Source organism: Condylostylus longicornis, unplaced genomic scaffold (assembly GCF_029603195.1).
Source record: "Condylostylus longicornis isolate FDR11 unplaced genomic scaffold, ASM2960319v2 ptg000017l, whole genome shotgun sequence".
NCBI lineage: Eukaryota > Metazoa > Arthropoda > Insecta > Diptera > Dolichopodidae > Condylostylus > Condylostylus longicornis.
This window is the reverse complement of record NW_026577986.1, coordinates 358,463-379,634: the sequence shown is the minus strand read 5'-3', so window position 1 is coordinate 379,634 and position 21,172 is coordinate 358,463. Positions and strand designations below refer to the sequence as shown.

General features: G+C 25.2%; 2 protein-coding genes across 2 annotated transcripts; one reads left to right on the top strand and one right to left on the bottom strand.

The window, feature by feature from the left end:
• The first annotated feature begins 6,660 nt into the window (after positions 1-6,660).
• Positions 6,661-10,419, top strand: LOC129606085 (angiotensin-converting enzyme). The gene is made up of 8 exons (XM_055516185.1): positions 6,661-7,136; positions 7,221-7,808; positions 8,584-8,742; positions 8,814-9,054; positions 9,271-9,855; positions 9,919-10,058; positions 10,117-10,220; positions 10,317-10,419. The coding sequence occupies exons 1-8, from the start codon at positions 6,837-6,839 to the stop codon at positions 10,417-10,419; spliced, it is 2,220 nt and encodes a 739-aa protein (XP_055372160.1). The 5' UTR covers positions 6,661-6,836.
• A 4,841-nt stretch (positions 10,420-15,260) lies between these two features.
• On the bottom strand, positions 15,261-17,882 carry LOC129606015 (skin secretory protein xP2). Its single transcript, XM_055516064.1, has 3 exons — positions 17,825-17,882; positions 15,527-16,454; positions 15,261-15,415 (listed from the first exon to the last, which is right to left on the bottom strand). Exons 1-3 carry the CDS (start codon positions 17,834-17,836, stop codon positions 15,261-15,263), a joined length of 1,095 nt encoding a protein of 364 aa, XP_055372039.1. The 5' UTR covers positions 17,837-17,882.
• Between the last annotated feature and the right edge of the window lie 3,290 nt (positions 17,883-21,172).

Sequence of the window (21,172 nt, the reverse complement as noted above, 5' to 3'; positions counted from 1 at the left end):
TATTAGAATCCTGAAATAATTGCCTAATATTTTTTTTTTAAGAAATTATCATTTTAATAATTTACATGTTTTATTTTCGTTGTTTTTCAAACGAAATTTTTGAATAAATAATTAAATTTAATAAAATTAAGCTTTAATAGTATTAGATTTAAATAAATTGAATAATATATTTAAGTTTAATGAAAAATCAATATTAAAAAAATATTGAGAGAAATAATCAATATTTTTTAATATTTTACTTTTATTGTTGGAATACAAGAATATTAAAAACAAAAAATAAACAAATTAATTATTAATTAATACTTTTTAAATTTGTTTCATTTTTGCGAATTATACAAAATAATGATGTCATATGCTAAAGTGACCAAGCTAGTTGAATAAATGATAAATCAGATCTATAATGGATTTCGTTCTTAGTTCTGAAATTCGGAAAATTACGAATATCATATTGTCAATTACGAACAACTAAAATTCTGTTCCGAATATTCGTAATGGATAATTAGAAATTCCGTTTCTAATAAAATTTATTCCGATGTTCCGTTCGTAGTAAAAATTACCCTCAAAAGTTTATGATAGAAATAATCACACGTAACAAGTAATTTGAAGAGAGTGGTCTTCTTAAATTCTCACGTTTTGAATTTTTTTGTTTGAGTTTAACTCAGTTTCTCTAACGCAACAGGTACCATGAAAGGAAATGAATTCATATTGCCAAACAAATATAAGAAACATTTTTCATGCACTTTTCGAATTTATTCTAAAACTAAAAAAACTGCAATACTTTCATATAAAAAGATATACTGAAACTTTGGTTACTGAAACAGTAACCAAAAAATAGAAATAAACATTTGATAGTTGAAATAAAATACTGATATTCATACTCCGAAAAATGATACTGCCATTGCTGATCCATAGTCTCCACGAAAGGAATTTTTGATCATTCAAAAGTCTACGTCGTATAGTTATGTTCGTAATTCATAGGATTCTACTAGTGGAATTCATTTTAGGGCTGAATATTTCATTTTTGAGTACATTTAGCGGAGATCCCGTAATACGATAACTTTCTTGTTCATAAGGATGATTGTATAATGCTTATTTCTAAATGGCTTTTGATCCTTTTAAATTTTGGACATATTTGCATTGATCTATAATGTTCTTAATTAAATAGAGCTTATATATTTTACAGAATTATTAAATAAAATATTTGATAATGCAAAAATATATTTTAGTAAATCAATTTTTTTATAAATTTTTTTTTTGTTTTTTTTTTCGAAAAACTTGAATTGAAATTTTGTTTTCGTTTTAATTTTTACCGACCGTATTGTGTAAACAATAGGTAGGTGATGTGATGGCAACAAATTTTGCATATCGAGTTTTCGGTGGGAACGTACTTCTCTATAGTAGGGAAGTGTAAATAAACTATTTTTAGCAACCTGTCGGTCTGTCGGTCTGTCGGTCTGGCGGTCTGTGTGTGTACGCGTGTATCTCAAGTTCGGCTGAACCGATTTTAATGAAATTTTATATGTAAGTTTATTTCCACCATGGCACGGATCGATCAACTTTTGGTATATATCAGGCCTCAGGAACTGCACTTTTTAGCGGGCCTGTTTTATATTTTTGAGCATATTGAAGAACATATTCAACCGATTTACTTGAAATTTCATATATAAGTTTTGCTCTACCGGCGATGAAACCTCCTAGCTTTTGGAAGAAATCAGGCGTCAGCAACTGGACGTTTACTACGGGCCAAATATACATTTTTGTGTATATAAAGAGAAATAATCAACCGATTTCATTGAAATTTAATATATAAATTCCTCGTATGAAAACTATGAACATATAAATTTTTTGGAAAGATCAGGGCTCGAGAACTGATTTGCGGGCCGATTTTACATTTTTCACCATATCTACGGAACGAATTGATGGAGTTTCTTGAAATTTGAGTTCTGGTTGTTACCGAAACTAACTGGCGAGCATTTCAAGGAATTCGGGTAGCACAAAGAGAAACTCTACTAAGAGCCAAATTTACATTTTTCTAGGTATGTTAACTATAAGCTTACTAATGTCCTAAAAATTGGAAAGAAGTATTTAACAGACATTTTTATAATATTCTGTAACACTTTCACTTAACTAGACAATACACATTGCGGTCGGTTATGTGCTGACCACATCATTTTTTTTTTGCTATTGTTTTTTGTCATTTTTGTATAAAAAATTCATTATTTTAAGTTCATAGCATATTTAATGATAAAAAAAAATATTTCGTTAAAAAATTGAAGGTCAACTAGCAAGTGATGATGACTATATAAAAATTATATTAGAGAAAAATATATGTACAATAAGAGAAGCGCCATTTAATTAAGCCAAAATAATGGTGAATTAAAAATAAATTTTATTGGATGCAAAACAATTTTCTGGCTAAATTTTACAATATAAACATTGAAAAAATGATAACAAAAATTATTATGTGTAGTTTTGAAAAAATCTAAATATTTATTATAATTACATTAGATATATTTCATGTATATAAGTAATTATATAATGCGGTGGTTATTCTCATTTGTTGTAATTGCGATTTATCTGTGCAAGTAATATGTGTTTGTGTTCATGTATATCTAAAATAATCGACGCTTCGGTCAATCACTTTTTTGCGTTTTTTTCTGTCTGTTTTTGTATTAAATGTTCAAACAATTGTTGAAGTTGAAAAAAAAAAATATTTAAAAATTTGAAGACAACAAGCTTAGTAATATTTTCAACTATCATTTTAAATAAAATTTCTACATAAATAAAAAAATTTTTAATTGAAGTTTTTTATATACTGAATCAGTAAATAAAAACTTTTCTTGATTTGCAATCTTTATCCCATTAAATACTTTTGATAATTATAGATGTTGATTATTTTAACATTGTATTGTAACAATTAAAAAATCGCTCAACAAAATTTATAACATCATCGTTAGTGTAATTAAATTTTTTTTTATTGAAATTATAGCCACTATATAGTGTAGATGAAGGTAGAAGATTTATAATTTAATTATTTTGCAATTGAATGAAATTAATAAGTATAAAAAAAATCTGATATGGTCAGCAAATGATCGACCACAAGGTGTATTGTCTAGTAGTGTTCTTTGCAAACCTAGAATAATTTAAATTTCGCTTTTGGTTGGGGGTAGCTTTCCGCCATACGAATTCACTGAAAAGTTCAAATAATAAATTTCAAAAAATTCCGTCAAACCGGCCTTTAGACAAATTTCTGATTCCGAGCCGAACACACTCAATATTAAAATTCATGAAAAATGGTGGATTATTTCTCTTTATATATGCAAAAATGTTAATTTTGCTTGTAGTAATAGTACAGTTGCTGTAATTTCTTCTAAAAGTTATTGAAAAAGTTTATCATTTCGTGACATTCCCATCCGTTCAGTCTTGAGATACACTTATGCATACATAAAACGAATCACTAACACGCTTAGCCACCATGGAGAAGTGGGTTTTTCTTAAAAACTCTACATGCGAAATTTGGTGCCATCTCATAACTTCTCTCACTGCATGCAATACTGTTAATAAAGAGTATGCAGTTGTTTCATAATATTTAATTACCCTTTAGGTACGTCATATGCATGAACATAGGTGCGGTGAAATAATAAAAAGTATTAAAAAATTAATTTAATTTATACTTTATATGTTATAAATTGCATAAAACACTTATATAAATTGTTCTTATAAAACTTGATAACAAACTATAATAGCAAAATTAATACATGGTTTCATTTTGAAATTCAATTTAAAAAAAAAACCCTTTTAATTAGATGCAATAGCTTCGTAATATTCCAGTTTGAGCCAGAGCTTAAAATTTAAGATTTACGAACTCAAAATTTTGTATTATATAAAGGACATTTTGCAAATTTGTAAAAAGTATAAAATTTGAGTTCGAATCAAAACAGAAAAAAAACTTTAATATTCGAAAATTTTGTGCAGCACATACTTAATAATTACATTATATATTTATAAGTAAATATCAAATATTTGAACAGACATTGCTTGGGCTGGCAATAATTATAAATATTTTTATAAATTTCTTTATATTAACGAATTTATTGAGGCATATAACATCAGGAAGTCTTTAAGAAATTGTAGTGCTCTCTTTTTTTTTGCATAATGTTGTAGCGGGCTGATTTTATTTGTAGCTATTATTAAAAGTAAGCTAACAATTTCGAAAAAATCAGAAAATATTTCGAATTCTTAAATTTTCGAAAATCCGAAAATTACAAATTTGCTTTCCATATATTCATTTATAAAGATTTTGTACTTTATATATTAGATATATATATATGCATGTAATAAGAATGAATACTTAAAGCATAGAAGTATGTCGCAATGATGTAAATAAAAAATCATTTACAATGCCAATGTGGGTTACATAACATACAAAATTATTATGGTCTATAATATAATTGAGATTGACCGCTTTATGTGCTATATAGTATGAATCACACCCTGATAATTATTCTAACACAATTTATTTAATATATAGAGATTAAAGTGGTTTACGAGCAATAATATCTTTGTTAATTGTTTACAAATATATACATATTTGAAGTTAATATGATTACATGAATTTCAAAACTTAGTACTTACATAATGTAATTAACATATGTATGTATGTATTTGCGCTTTATATTTTTAAGCTTTCCAATATTCAATACAGAAGAACCTTTCTGTTCTACTGTACTATTTCATGTATATGGCAGTTAAATTGCATTGATGATTAAAGAAAAACAAAAAAATATAAAAAATTAATATATAGTATTGTCATTATAATTATTGTTTTAAGTTCTCATCAGCGGTACCTCAGTATTATTTTTTTTTTATCGAGAACAATAATTTAACAAATTATCATTAGCATGTGATTTTGAATCATTCACTTTTAGTTCTCTATATAATTATTTATGCAAACGCCTGATAACATGCAAATTATATTTGATTTTTTAAAGAGCATTTCTGCATTCCTAAGTGAACCTACCTCACACCTGTATGCAGTACGTATGTTCCTTAAAATAAAAACCTCGTCGCCTATATCAACATATTCTGAAATTCTGACTATGAGTCCTATCATAAATTTCGTTCGTAAATCGTTACCTCCCCCCGAATTCTGAAGTTCGTAATCGTTCAATCCCGAATTTCTGAAATTCTGCTCCGAATATTTATTATAACTAAATGTTTTTATAGTCTATGAAACAATCAATTTAATGAAACAAGCAATTTAAAGAGAACGGTCGTTTTAAAATTTTTAAGTATTGGTTTTCTTTTTCAGTTCCTCTAACTCTCCTCTCTAAATACCTCCCTAAATTCCTCAAGCTACCATAAATGGAAATGAATTCGTATTTGCCAATTTCTTTTTTGCAATTCGTAGGATTCTACGAGTAGAATTATAACATACCGTTTTTAACATAACGCTATAAATCATGTGTTAGACGAAATGTGCTTGTTTTGATAATATTTAGTTTTACTTTACCTTGTTACTGTAGTTGTTATTCTGATTGTTATTTTAAAGAAAACTAATTTAAGGTTTAATCTGACCTCTTCTTTAAGTGTATTACAATAGTGTGGTTTTTTTTTTTGTTACTCTTTTTCAGGGACGGTTTTACTCATATAAAATTGGAGGGGGGTGTGAAAATTTTAAATATACATTAATACCTAAATAATTACTATAATTTTTTTTTAAAAAATGTTTTTACCTAACTGAAAATAAAATTCTAGAAAATAGTGACAAAATTTTAAAATTAATAAAAATAAATAAAGAATTAGTAAATTACATAACAATTTCTTAAATAGCTTTTGCAATAGGTTCTTGAATAACAAGTTGACCGAATAATAATGTTTTGATTATTTTTGGATTTAAACCATGTCTTTTCCAATAGTTTACGTTGTATAAAAACTATTTTACTCTTACAATTTTCTATATAAGTTATTTTCGATATAAGCATAAAAAACATAATTTACCCCGCCTGTAAATCCGCATATGGTTTTTTTCTTTTCTCTATATAAATATTTCTAATGACATGTAAAATTCTCGTGGAAAACAATACCTTATTTTTTTTAATGGAAAAACTTAAAGTTAAATGAAAAATCTTATCATTGTCAAATATAAAAGTAACTATATATCAAACCCGCATACTTGAGAAGCTAACAATTTTATGTTCAGTAATTGTAAATGAAAACAATATTATAAAAAAAAAGAACAAAAAAGAATTAGTTATAATTTTAAAACTTACCCGAACTTTAATTATGAAAAAATTAAAATTTTTTACTTCTACTTGTTAAAGTAAAATTTGAAATTAGTTGTTAGTTAGGAATCGCCGCGAGAACTTTATACGTATTATGTAAATATATAAGTATATTTAAGATTTTAGTAGAATAGATTGAAATATTAAAATATTATTCGTTTTAATTATTTAAAATGCTCTTAATTAATGTAGTGGTTACTCTAATATTAGTGTTCTTGTGACATGAAAATTTTGTACTGAAAAACCCAATTTTGAATTTTAAAATTTTGTTTGAATTTACAAGTGAATCATTAATGATTGCATCTTTACAATTATAATTTTTATATGAATTATCGTTTTTTAATTTCACTTCAAATAGTAGTTTAATAATAAAAAATTGAAAGTATTACTTAAATTTTGAGTCCATACACTTTCGCTTTAGAAAATAATTAATGAATTATTAATCACCCTTATGAAAATATTTTAATAAAATTTCTAATACGAATGTTATTTGGGAAACGACAAAGTGAGATAATTAATAAAAAAAAATAGATTAGAAATTTTACGTGAAATATGAAAATATTATTTTATTATAATTATCATATTGATATGAAATTTGTGTTCACTTTAATAATAATTAGTATTAAAAATATTTTTGCGAATCCACAATTAAATTTACCACCATTACCAACAGTTGAACCAACAATTCGGCCGAATGTTTTTCCAAATAGTTATACACCAGATCAACTTAATAATAATTTAAATAGAAATCGTTATTTAAATAATCCAGATGATGATCGTAGTATGAGATTTGGACCACCATATGGTTCAATTAGTGAATTAGAAGCTGATGATAGACCAAATGATTATATGGTAAGTAAGAAAATAAAAAATGGTAATTGTATTTTTGATTAAAAATGCTTTATGGTGAATTGTGTTAAAAATATATTAATTTAGGCTGGTATAAATCCAGATGATCGATTTCGATATAATTATAATAGTGGACGACAATATCAAAGCCCATTTAGTAATGGTTCCGTAGTAACAACTGAAAATTATCCAAATTATCCACCACCATCAACTTATAATCCAAATACGTATAACAGACAAATTAATCAATATGATAATAGAAATCCTTATAGCAATCGTAATAATGATGTCATCTCATACAATCAAAGTCAATTCAATAATCCAGATATTTATAATCGGGATCGTGATCGTTTTACAACAACACAACGACCACCATATTCTGATCCGCAATTAAATAATGATCCTAGATTTAATAATGATCCTAGATTTAATAACGACGCCAGATTTAATAATGATCCGAGATTTAATAATGATCCAAGATTTAATAATGATCCTCGTTATATTAATGATGAAAGATATCGTCTTGAACAAGATCGTAGATATGCTCGTGAAATGGAAAAATTACGTAATTTTTTAATTGAGAACGATCATAGAGGATCATTAGAATGTACTGCAAATGTTGTTGCCCAATGGAATTATGAGACTGGTGTTAATGAAATTACTCAAACGGAAGCAGTAAGTCACAAATCATATTAGAGTACAATAGAAAAAAAACAAATAGATATTTTTTTTAACTTTTTCGTTTTTGTTAATTTTAATGTTTAAAACTTTTGAGCTCTATGTTAATGCATAGTGTAGATATGATGATGAATGAGGTATGTATTCAAAAATAATTTGTCATAAATATGATTTATAAAGAAAAAACTAGCAACACATAATGACACTAGAGCGAAGACAAAATGACGAGAAGCACAAAAGCTTTGGCTATGTTCAATTACTATGACATTGACATGAAAATATTTATTTTTTTTACTTAATTTAACAATGATAATAATGTTCTTACAGGTACATTGGGAAAAACAATAAAGGTACCACAAGTCTACACGGTTAAAGTACAGCAAAAGTAAACACTTATTTTTTATTCGTTTAGTTTTATATGATCGCGTGCTCTTTTGTTGTTTTTTCTGTTTTTTGTTAATAAGTATATTCTTTCTTCACTAAACATATTAAGTCGTAGACACCGTAAGAACTGGTACAAGGTTAAAAGATTTTGATTTGAATTCAATGTTAAATTATTGCGGTATTTTTTTTTTTAAATTAAAGAAAAGTAGAAATTGCACTCTAATTTCTCTGAAATTCAAAGAGCTTAAAAGTTTTAAACTAGATGTGGACATTTAACTACGTATGCGATATTTTGGCTTAGATTTGAAAAATTTTGTGACAAATGTTCCACCCTTACTAGTTTTACTTATATAAACAATACTATTTTACTTACGTAATATTTTATTAGTTATTGGGTCAACAAAAATATTCTGATTATATGAGAAATATATTTGAACTATCCCGAAATATTGATCCAGCATTAATATTTGATCAGAACCTGGCACGTCAATATCGTCTTCTTACACAAGTTGGTCCAAATGCTTTACCACCAGATCAGTTGGATAGGGTAAATTTCAAATAAATTAATTTTCAAATATTCAATATGATTGATAAATTTTAATGAAAATTTCCTTTTAGTATAATCGCCTTATCAATGATATGCTTGTTCTTTATCACGCTTCTTCGATTTGTGCATATCAGCAACCATTCCAATGTGGTTTAAAACTTAATCCGGATTTAAAATTTATAATGGCAAGAAGTCGTGATTGGGATGAACTTCAGCATACTTGGAGAGAGTTTCATCGTAAAGCTGGTAGAGATATGCGTGATAGTTTTGAGCAACTTATAGAATTAATGAATGAAATTGCTTTTGTAAATAGTAAGTTAACTAATTTTGTTGTTTTCAAATTTCATTCAAGTAAATAAATTTAGTAGATATTTGGAAAGGAATAAACGCAATTTCTTTCTAAGTGGTAAATAATTATATAGAAAGCACTTGCGCTTGATATTTTAAATAAGAAAGTTTTAAATAAGACCAAAATTGCGTAATAAATTTTATTAAATAATAGTGGCTATTTGTTTGCTTCCATTATAGACCAAACAAATGGTGGAGAATATTGGTTTTCGGCTTATGAGTCTGGTGATTTTCGTCAAGAAGTTGAACGTGTTTGGGAACAAATACAACCGTTATATGAGTTGTTGCATGCATACGTGCGTAGAAAATTAAGAGAATTTTATGGTCCAGATAAAATCAATAGAAATGCACCATTACCAGGACACATTTTCGGCAATATGTATGCGCAAAGTTGGACAAATATTTTAGATATAATAATACCATATCCTGGTCGTTCGTTTATTGATGTAACTCCAAAAATGATTGAACAAGGATATACACCTTTAATAATGTTTCAATTGGCTGAAGAGTTCTTTGTTTCAATGAATATGTCCGCAATGCCTAAAGAATTTTGGATAAATTCTGTTATACAATTGCTTCCAGATCGCGAAGTCTTGTGTCAGCCTTCCGCATGGGATTTTTGTAATAGACACGATTATCGTATTAAAATGTGCACGAAAATCAAACAAAAGGATTTTATAAATGTTCATCACGAAATGGCCCATATACAATATTTTTTAAATTATAGACATCTACCAAAAGTTTATAGAGATGGAGCAAATCCAGGTATTAAGCTAAAGAGTTATTACTTCAACACAAATATTTTACGGAAATGAGTTCAAATTTTAGGGTTTCATGAAGCTATAGGCGATGCAATTGGTTTATCAGTATCAACCTTGAAACATTTGCAAACTTTAGGTTTGATACAAAAGTCGGTTGAAGATTTTCCTTATGACATAAATTATTTATTTACAATGGCAATTGATAAGGTTAGTACTTCCTTTTCAATTACATATTTAAGATTAGTTATCCAATTAAACTTTATAGTTGGCATTTTTACCCTTTGCGTTGTCTTTAGAGGCTTGGCGTTATGACGTATTTAGCCGTCGAATCAATAGAGAGTTTATGAATTGTCATTTTTGGAACTTAAGGTACGAAATTGATTTTGTATTAGAGTAATTTTTTCTTATTGAACTCAAAGAGTTTTAACATTTTGCTTAATTTATTGTTTGTATCCGTTTATATAGAGAGCAGTATGGTGGAATAAAGCCTCCTGTTTTGAGATCAGAACTAGATTTTGATCCAGGTGCAAAATATCATGTTCCAGCAAATGTACCTTATATGAAGTGAGTAATATTCTATTTACTTTTTATGATTTATTTAAAATATATGTAGGTACATATAGGTACATTTTTTATGTGGTTTTGTAATTTTCATAAGATAGGACAGAAAAATGTTCTAGAAAAATGTTCTTATGAGATTAATAATAATTCCATGTAGCATGCATACAACGAAGGTGAGATAGTTAACTAAATTTGTGGTTTAAAAACAACCACTTTTCAAAAATTAAAATGAAAGCCTTTGTGGCTTATCAAAGCATAATATTAATAATTTAGAAAAAAATGTTAGGTATAGCTGTTAAATGTAACAAGTATGTATATTAAATGTTGGCGATTTGAACAAAATGTTGTTTGCTGTAAGGTTGAAGAATGGAAAAGATAAATTTTTAAATTATATTATTATACCACATTATACCCTTACAATATAAATTATTATAGTTAAATTTAAAATAATTCAATTAGTCGCTAATAGTTTTGAATTGGAAAAGAAATATTTCAAATTAAATGAAACTCAAAAAATAAGATCGTTTAAAAAATAAATTGAAGTTAAATAAAAGCCACTTATGTACATATGGCAATACTATCTGGTCAGGATACTTAATTCCATTGTGTGTAAATATAATGAATATTTGTTATAATTTTTTAAGCAATTTTCCGAAAAAATTTTGTAAGAAAATATTTATTAGTTTAACTCTGTCCGTGTCGCCGTTCGTCCCCCGTCCTTGTTTGTTATTTATAAAACTTCTACATCCCTTAATACACAGAAGTGAAATTTTATATACAAAATAGACTCTTAAAAATGACATTTTTGGTTACTTACTTAAACGAACCCATAAGCATTTTTCAAATTATGTGAACGTATAAGCAGTGGTGGACTTCTACCGCAGCATAGCTTAGCTGAACTCTAAGACAACAAAACAGCCGCTAAAACTAAACGTTATCTCTTTTTCAAATTTCTGATGCCGTTTTTCTTTTAGACGGTAAACTGTAGGGATCTAAAATTTTAACAATTTTTAAATACCAACGCAATAAATAGTTTACTTCATTGAAAAAAATTATTTCGGCATTTATTTATTTTGACTCACACAATTAATCATTGGATTTGAACCTTTCAATATTTTTTTTTCTTCATCCTAAATATATGCAATCTTAAACTTATTTTGGTTTGTGAATAAAAGTAATTTTATTAATGTAGTAGATTGTTTGTTTTTAAAAGCAGTATTTTCACTTGGTGAAGAGAAAAGTGTTACTTTACAAGCCATTGGCTTGATACAATTCATTATGTGCTTAATAATTTTTAATTTGATACACTGGCATTGGAAAACTGCAAGTTTAAAATTATTGATATTGTGCAAATAATCTATTTATTTAAGTCTAAAATTTAAAACTTCCGAAAATTTTAGTTTTTATAGATAATTTAGGCGGTTATAACTAAATAAACAATACATACGAGTACTGTACAATTATGTGTATATAGCATCTCGTATAAATGCAAAACATTATTTAGTGAAAAAATAAAAAAATTTAGCTATAATCTCAAAAATAAATAAAGAAAAATACTTTCGATTTTCTTTAATGTAAAAACTTGTCTTGCTGTTCATTATTTTACTTTTCTTTTAATTTACCATTACATCGCAATTAATTTTGAAGAAAATTGTATAAATTTGCAAAAGTAAAAAAAAAATCTGGTTGTTAACTGGACTGTTAATATATTTTTGCTTTTGTTGTTTTTATACTCGTGACATTCTCTTATTTAATGATTGCGATGCATCATACTAAATCTTTACATATAAAAAATAGAAATGCCAGCTAAATTTCTTCTTCTGTCGAATAAGATATCCATAATTGTATCGAAAATAAGGAAAAAGTAAAATATTTATTTTATTATTTACAGTGTTGTTTTTATCAGTACATTTATTTTATTCCGCTAAATCATTTGTAGTACATTGCACCGTCTAACAATATACGTACGTATGTTAACGGACATACTAACATACATTTTGTTTACTATTTTTCCCCATATTACTGACCTATAACGGTAAATACTTTAATTTTTCTTGCACAATATGCTTGCGGACGTTACAATACCATAACAATTTAAAATGACTGTTAAAACAGGAAGCTAAATTATATAGATATTTATTTTTGTATGTTTTCTTTTTACATTTTAAATTCGCTATAATAAACATTTAATTTATTATGTTGTTGATTTTATAATAATCTTGAAATACTGGATCTAGTTATAACACTCTCAATTTTATATAAATTTATTGTTGTTTGTGTATGTGTGTTATATGTTTTGTCTAGTGGTAACTGTTAATGTTTACTGTTATTATTTTTATAATTAACTTATACGTTAAACACGCTACATGCTAAGAGTATTGTACGATTTTATAATAATAATACGAATATTTAGCAAAATTTGTTTGATTGTTATATTTATAACAATATAAAATTAAATAATTTTCTTGTAGAAATCAAATATAAGTATATTATTAGGAGATGTTGTAAAATTAGCTATATACCATTATGGCTTATTAGATGGGTATATTTTTGTAATATGAAGTTATATTTTAAAAAATTATTTAAATTACGTAATTTTTATAGCCTAGGTAACGAAATATAGTTAATTTTGATTTCAATAAATGAAGATTTTACTATTATTCAAAACCGGTACACATGCACATACTACTACTGCAATATATAGTACGCCTAGGATACTGATAGTAAAACAGATAGAAAAATATTAGAGATCGTTTAATTTAATCCGTGATTTTTATATACAATCAAATTTTGTGCTAGAAATTTTCCTTTTTTATATAATTTTCGTTAAAAATTTTTAAGGAAAGAAATTCGTTTTTATAAGTTGTTTTTATAAATTTTTAAAAATGTGTTTTTATAAGTTAAAAAATGTGTTGAAAATTTTGAATAGTTTTTATTTTGTACATTGATAGCTATTGGTTAATTAATGAATTGGAAAGCTATTAGAGTTTTTTTTTTTTAATTATTGTATTCCTGTAAAAGGTGTTAGTTAATCAATGGAAAATTTCAATTAATTTTTTGCTGTTGAAAGCGTTCAGCAAATGCAAGTTAGTTAGGCAGTATTTTTTTTGTGTATGTTTAATTTTTACAAGATTAAACCCTTCAAAATTTCCATATTGAAATTTTGAATCCATTTCTATTACCATTAGTATATTAGGATTGTATGTATATTTTATGCCCCATTTTATTAATATGTTAGTATTACTTTTCTGTTCAATATATTAATAATATTAATTATGACAAAATATGAATATAAACATTGTATGAATTGGAGTGTAATACACGACATAATGAAAAAAATTAAATAATTTAAAAAAGTATGAGAAATGCAATGAAATATTGTTAAATACAAGAAATTCAGTTTAGTTCAAATAAAATTTTTAATGAGTTTTTTAATTGTGGTTAATGTGGTTGTTAGTACAATATCGGGGTAGAATGTTATAACAATTATCATATTTATATTATTACTGTTATTGTAATTTTAAAAATAAATTAATTATTCAAATTTGAAAAGTTTTATTGAGTTACGCTTTTCAATAGAAAATTTATAAAAGTTTAAATAGTGAGTGTATTTAAATAAATGAAAATTACATTTATTTATTGTTGAATTCGTTTCTCAAAAGCAGATTTAATTTTTTTCATTTGTTAACTTATTATCCTTTTCATTTATTAAGCGATCTTCTATTTTCCTTTTGTTTATATTGCTGGTTGAATTATCAATTATTGTTTTAGATTATTTTCTTTATATTGTACTACAGGTTTTTTATACCATTATTTATTTTCTAAACTATTAATGAAAAAATAATCACTACTTTTGAGTTTATTCAATTTTGAAATTATTATGCCGTTTGGCAAAAATTATGAATAATTTCTTAATAATTTTGTTGGCTAGTTGAAATCTTGTAAAATTTTTATATTAGTTTATTTTGAAACACAAAAACGAGGAGAATTCTTCTTATTTAAGCAACAAGTTCAGTCGAAATGCGTTAAATATTTTTAATTACTTTCAAAGCTGACGGATTTGTGCGCAATGTTCGCTGTTACTGTATACCTTTTGCTATTCTCTTAGCATTACTCAAATTTTAACTGATAATTTTCATTTTTGTGTTGAATTTAGCATTAAATTTTTATAAATAAAATATAATTATTAATTTTTTAATAATTTTTGGCTTTTTAATGTTTTAACTTTTTTTTTGTATCAATTAACAAAATTTACATGATTTTTAATGATTTTCGTTTATCTTGACAATTACTTTCGGTTTTTTTTTTGGATTTTTTAAATTTTTTCTAAAAAAATATATAAAAAAATAAAAATAAAATAAAAATACAAAAAATAAAAATAATTAAATCACTTAATTTATAAAACGAGAGATGAAAATCTCTAGAAACACAGCATTTTAGAATCAATACCTTTCCTATACCATCTCTTTGATGACAATGATGAGATGGTGATGTATATATGAAGTTTGGGGGATTTACAAAAGAAAAAATTTACAAATATAAAAAAAAACATAAAATATAATGAAAATATACAAAACAATTTTGGTCCTCTATGTAAGGTTTATCCTTTAGCCTAGCTAATTTAATTTTCTATTTTTATATAACGAGTATAATTTTTAAATTTTGTTTTCCTAACTTAACTAAAAGGTCCTAAATCAGTTCCAATTTTACATGATTTCATAATATTTGTATATATGACATAATATTTGTTTTGTTAATTTAATTTTAATTTATACTTTTTTCTAATGTTTATATACATAATATGTATACATTATATATAAATAATTAAATAAGAAAGGAATAATTCTTTTATGGATAATGGGATTCACCACTTTCTTCCCAGCCACCATGAGATTGATATTCTTCATGTTCTTCATGAATTGGAATTTCTTTATGTTCTGCTTCTTCATAATGTTTATGAATTAATTCTGGTACTTTGTATGGTTTAACTTTTTCGTGATATTCTGTGAAAAAATGGAATTAAAAATAAATTAATTATAAAAAAATTAAAAAAAATAATTTTATAATGGTATAAATTTTTATATAACGCCTAAACTGCTTGTTATCATGCTTACCTGGAACATGTTTTTCAATATGAACTGGTACTGGTTTTTCTACTGGTACTTTAACTGGATATGGTACATGTTTTTCAACTTTATATGGTACTTCTTTTTCAACTGGATATGGGGCTGGAACATGTACTTTAACTTCATATGGTACTGGTTTATCAACATGAACTGGAACTGGACGTTCTACTTTAACATGTACTGGTACTGGTACTTTTTTAATAACTGGTACTGGAACTGGTTTTTCTACATTGTATGGTACTGGTTTTTCAACATGAACTGGTACTGGACGTTCAACTGGTACTTTAACTTCATAATGTACAATTTTTTCAACTGGATATGGTTTTTCTACTTCAACTTTAACTTCAACTGGATATGGTACTTTCTTTTCAACTGGATATGGTGCTGGAACATGAACTTTTACTGGAACATGAACTTTCTTTTCAACTGGATAGGGTTGGGGTACATATACTTTAACTGGTACTGGACGTTCAACATGTACATGTACTGGATATGGTACTTTCTTTTCTACTGGATATGGTGCTGGAATATGTACTGGTACTTTAACAACTTCTTTAACTGGATAATGTACAATTTTTTCAACTGGATATGGTTTTGGTACTTTTACTTTATGTGGTACTGGTATATGTTTAACAACAGGAACTGGGATATGCTTTTCAACTGGATATGGTACATGAACTTTTTTAACAATTGTTAATGTCTTTTCTTCTTTAATTATTGGTTCATGATGTTCATGATGTTCATGATGTTCATAATCATGATGAAAATCTTCATAATGATGTAAACCACGTTTTTCATTTTTCTTATCGTTACCGTCATGTGTTGCTGCATTTTCTTCTACTTTAGCATTTTCTACAGATTTTTTTTCCTCTTCAGCATTGGCCAATAAGACTAATGCTAACAGGCAAGCTGTACTCTGTATTCAAGTAAATGTAATATATACGAATATAAGAATTTATAAAATATTTTTTTAAATTCTAGTAGGTATTTAAAAAAAATAAATGACAAAAAAATTTTTTATTACAAATTTTTCCAATAGCTCAATTTTATTTCTTAAAATTTTTTGTTTCGAATAAGAGAAATTTTAAATGAATTTTATATGGTTCCAGTTGAAAGAAAATAAAAGGAAATATTTAAATTTTAATAAATGGACCATACAAAATTGGAATATGAATTTGCAAGTTTTTGAGATTTGAACAAATGATGCGTAATTAATGTGAATTTAAGCAAATAATTAGAAAGTTGTAATGAAAAAAATTAAGTATGTCTATCTGAAATGAAGCGAAATGTTTTTGGAATTTGATGTTATAAAATTAAAAGAAAATGGACAAATAAATTTTCATTACAAGGTAACCAGTTTTAATTATTTATTCAATTAATTTTACCGCCTTGTGTAGAACGAAAGTGAAATTGTATAAATTTTTTATAATCTAATTGAAAATATTTTAGATAGTTATCAAATTTAAATTTCACAGTTTAGTTTTCACAGTTTTAAATTACTCCTTACAAGATTTTTTTAATTTATAATTCATGTTACATGCACGTAACTCATATTAACATGATTTCGAGTATCGAAATGTGATTATGTATTCAATTTTCACTAAATACTTTCAATTTTTGTTAAGTTCAATGTTCTTTGTTTTTACAAATTAATTTTAAATTGTTGAAAGTATTTTTTGGAATTTAATTTCACACGATTTCATATAATTAATTTTTTTTCGAATTATTTTCCTATATTGAATAAATCCAATAAATTATGGAAATAAATCATGAAAACTGTAACTAATATTTATGAATGAATTTTAATTTTTTTTGAATTCATAATTTAAAATTCGGTAAAATAAATTTAATGCTTCATGTAGGCACATTGAATTTTCCACCTAATTCATATTCATAATTTAGAGCAAGTTTTGCTTTAATGATTTTCAGTTTATTGAATTTTTTGGTCTTAACTTTCGTTTTCTTTTTTAAAATTCACTTTTATTTTTGATTTAATTTTTTTTTGTAATATTAATTGTTCAACTGGGTAGACAATTTTCTATATAATTGTTTTTTTTTTTTTTATAATAAAGTTCACAAATTATTTTTTAAACTAATATTCATTATTTTTCACAAAAAAGAAATTTAACTTATGCTTTTGCAATATTTTTAGTTGAATTTGTTTATATTACAAATTTCGAGTATTTCGAGTATCGAATCTAAAAATTTATTGAATTTGTATGAATTATTAAGTTCTTTAGTGTTGAAAAATCCTTGTTTTTATCCTGTTTTTTTTTCTTAACTTACCAGCAATTTCATCTCTATTTACTTAAAAGAAAATAAGATTTAAAAAATTAAATTAAACGGAAACTTTAGTAGTTAACGACTATTTAACCGTTTGTTTTTCTTATATAAAGAAAAGAAAAAAAAATATAAAAAAATTTATATTTGAAAATGATTTGAATTGTTGAAAAGTAAACGAGTTAATGATGCCTCTTGTTTGTTTCGTATGGACTTTTATAGTTATGGAAGCCAAAAATAAAAATTTTTCCCTGAAAACTTTTAGCCAAAATATTGTTGTATAGAAAAACTTAATGAAAGCAAAAACAATGTTTTCTACTTCAACTACACACTCACAACAAACTCAACATAAAATTCGATAAGAAAGAAAAAATTGAACGAAATTAAAAAGATAAAAAAAAAACAACAAAACAAAATATTAAAATGTCTTACATTTACTGTTATTATTACAAACGTGTATACATTCATAGTTTTAAGTAACAGTAACAGAGTAAGTTTTGTTGTTGTTGTTGTTGATCGATGTGATTGTAAACGAAATTAATTTTTCTGCGAATGTGTTTGTTCAAAGCGCATGTTTGTGTAAATGTATTTTGTGCATTCAATCGATTAACATCAAAAGAAAATCGTTGGAAATATTTTTAAGAAAAGTGAAAAAACAAAATTTAAGCTATGTATATTTTTAATGTTATAATTTTTGTTGTATATTTTAGTTTATTTGGTAAACGTGTAAACATATAACATACATACAAACTTGTATACTGATATTTTCAAGTGGTACTTTTCAAAAATATTAAGCAAAAAAAAACAAATTAAATTATTTTTTTTTGCTATGCACTTTTGTTTTTTTGGGGAAGCCGTTTTTGATATTCGGTTCAGTGATATTTGGAAATATTTAAATTTTATTAACATTTATATGGTGTTATATTGTTGTTTTTCTTTCGGGTTTTTTGCTGTTTTTTTACCCTATAATTTCATTCCCCGCTGTATTCTTTGTTTATTAAAATATTTGTAATTAAAATCAGTTGGCGTTTTACGTATACATATATGAAATGGTTTTAATCACTCTATACGTTGAAGTTAATTTGAATTTTAATATACATAAATTGTTTTTAATTTATTTTGGTAAAATCATGCAGTAGAGCGACTGTCCTTTTTTTTAAATTCTGGCATAAAATTCGCCTATTTTTACGCAGTTTTTTTGAAATTCTAAAAGAACTTTTACTAGATAATTTGTTGTATTCTGAAAAAATGTGCTTATTAGTATGACTCAGTCCGTCCGTCCGTAGACATATTTACAAAAACTTCTACAACCTTGTGAAATTTCATTTATACATAGATGTAGATCTTTACTAGAAACGTATTTTCGTAGAAGAAAATTTTTACCTATCCCCTCCCCTCTAAAAGTTAAAGCTCTCCCAAAAACCGAAAAAGCCTATTTTTTGACTATTTATTTTAAAGAAACCATAAACATTTTTTAAATTTTGTAAACGAAAAAATGTCGCTACTAGCTCCTTCTACCGCAGCAATATTGAATATTAAAAAGACTGCTAAAGGGCTTCTTAAATCAAATGTTACTTAAAATGTTTTTTTTTTTTCAAATTGTTGATATCGTTTTTCTTTTAGACCCTAGAAAACTAACGGTAAATATCAAGCCACCAAAAAATTCAATTATTTTTCTTAACCTTCTAATTTACCCTTGAATTCGAGCATTATCTTAAAGTCTCTTTAAATTTTTTTATTTGCGTCATGTCAAAGGTTGCATTTAGGAACCTTTGAAATATTTTGGTCATTAACTTCCATAGATTCTTAGAACTATGGAGTGCAATCTGATTCGTAAAGTTATATCAATGGAAAAATTCAATTTTTACATTTGCTTTTCATTAGTCGTTTAAAGAATTAATTATTAACAGATATTATAATTATTAACAGATACAAATTACCCTTTAACCCAATTAAACTCTTTATAGTGTTTTATACTCTTTTTAGTTTTTAGTTTTTTTACCAATTAAACTCTTTATAGTGTTATATTAGTATAGTAAACTGTACTAGTGTTATAAAGTATTGTTCCCATAAAATTTTATCTTAAAAATACTGACATTCATTTTCAATTCAATTATTAATTAAATTTTACATCATTTACGAATAACATTTTTAAGGTATAAGATTGCCCCACATATTCTGGTATAATTTGCTTTTTTTTGTAATGCATCAATTTAAATTGTGCACTCTTTGCTAAACATGAAAATTATTTATTTTTCTTTTTTACAATATTATTATATATTTTTGAAATAATAATAATAATAATATGTAAATCTATAATAAAGATACAAACGCCATGTTTAATCTTACAAACCTTTAATAAATTTTCGTTTTACATTTTTGCGATCTCTGTATGAAAACTTCTTTCATAGGTGTAATGTGCGTTAGTATGAGAGTATGTGTTTATAAATTTAAAATTGTAATTTTCTTTGAATCAAGGAAATTTTTGTTTTTATTTTTTTTTGCGTTTTTACAAAACTAGAAGATTTAATGGCATTACACTGTGCTTGCTATCCATGATGCTTTGAAATTTTTCTAAGTTTATTTCTTTGCATTTTCATAATATTTTGTTCCAATAAAATTCATTGATGTTGGTGATTGATAATTATTAGATAAGATTAAATGTAGGTTTTATTAAATTATTTTTATAGAGCTTAGCTTGAGCTTGATAATACATATTTGCAAAATATTTTGTAACATTTTTATGTAATAGAGAACAAAAGAGCTCTTGTAAAAATACATTTATGTACAAATACAGTCTAGTAGTTTTTTTTTTGTTTTTTAAGAGATTTTAAGATTAAATTGCATATTGATTTTTTTAATGTTATATGCTTATATGTGTGTATGGCAAGGTTACAAAAAAATACCTATGAATTTTTAAGTAACTTATATTGATAGATTACTTATTCATAGATCAATCGATATAATGTTAATAGATTTTTAAAATCAGTATAATAATTGTAAATTAAAGTGTTTCAAAAACATATTCAAGGTTATAAATATTTCAATTAAGTTAAGGGTTTTAAAAGGGCATGTTGAAAATTCAATATTTTTTAACAAATTAGTTTTACATGTAATATAAATTTGGTATTTTTTTTTGTTTTACTTAAGTCAATATAATTAGTTTAAGATGTTGCTTAATTAGTGGATAAAGTTTTGTATACAAAATTGCAATTGCTCAAAAAAATTTGAGAATTTTATCAATTATTATGTTTTATTTTACTTTAATAATGACAATTATTAGATTCCATTTATTTTTTTAGAAAAAGAAAATAAAAAATGTGAAAAAAGTTTTCTTATTTTCTTTATATTAAA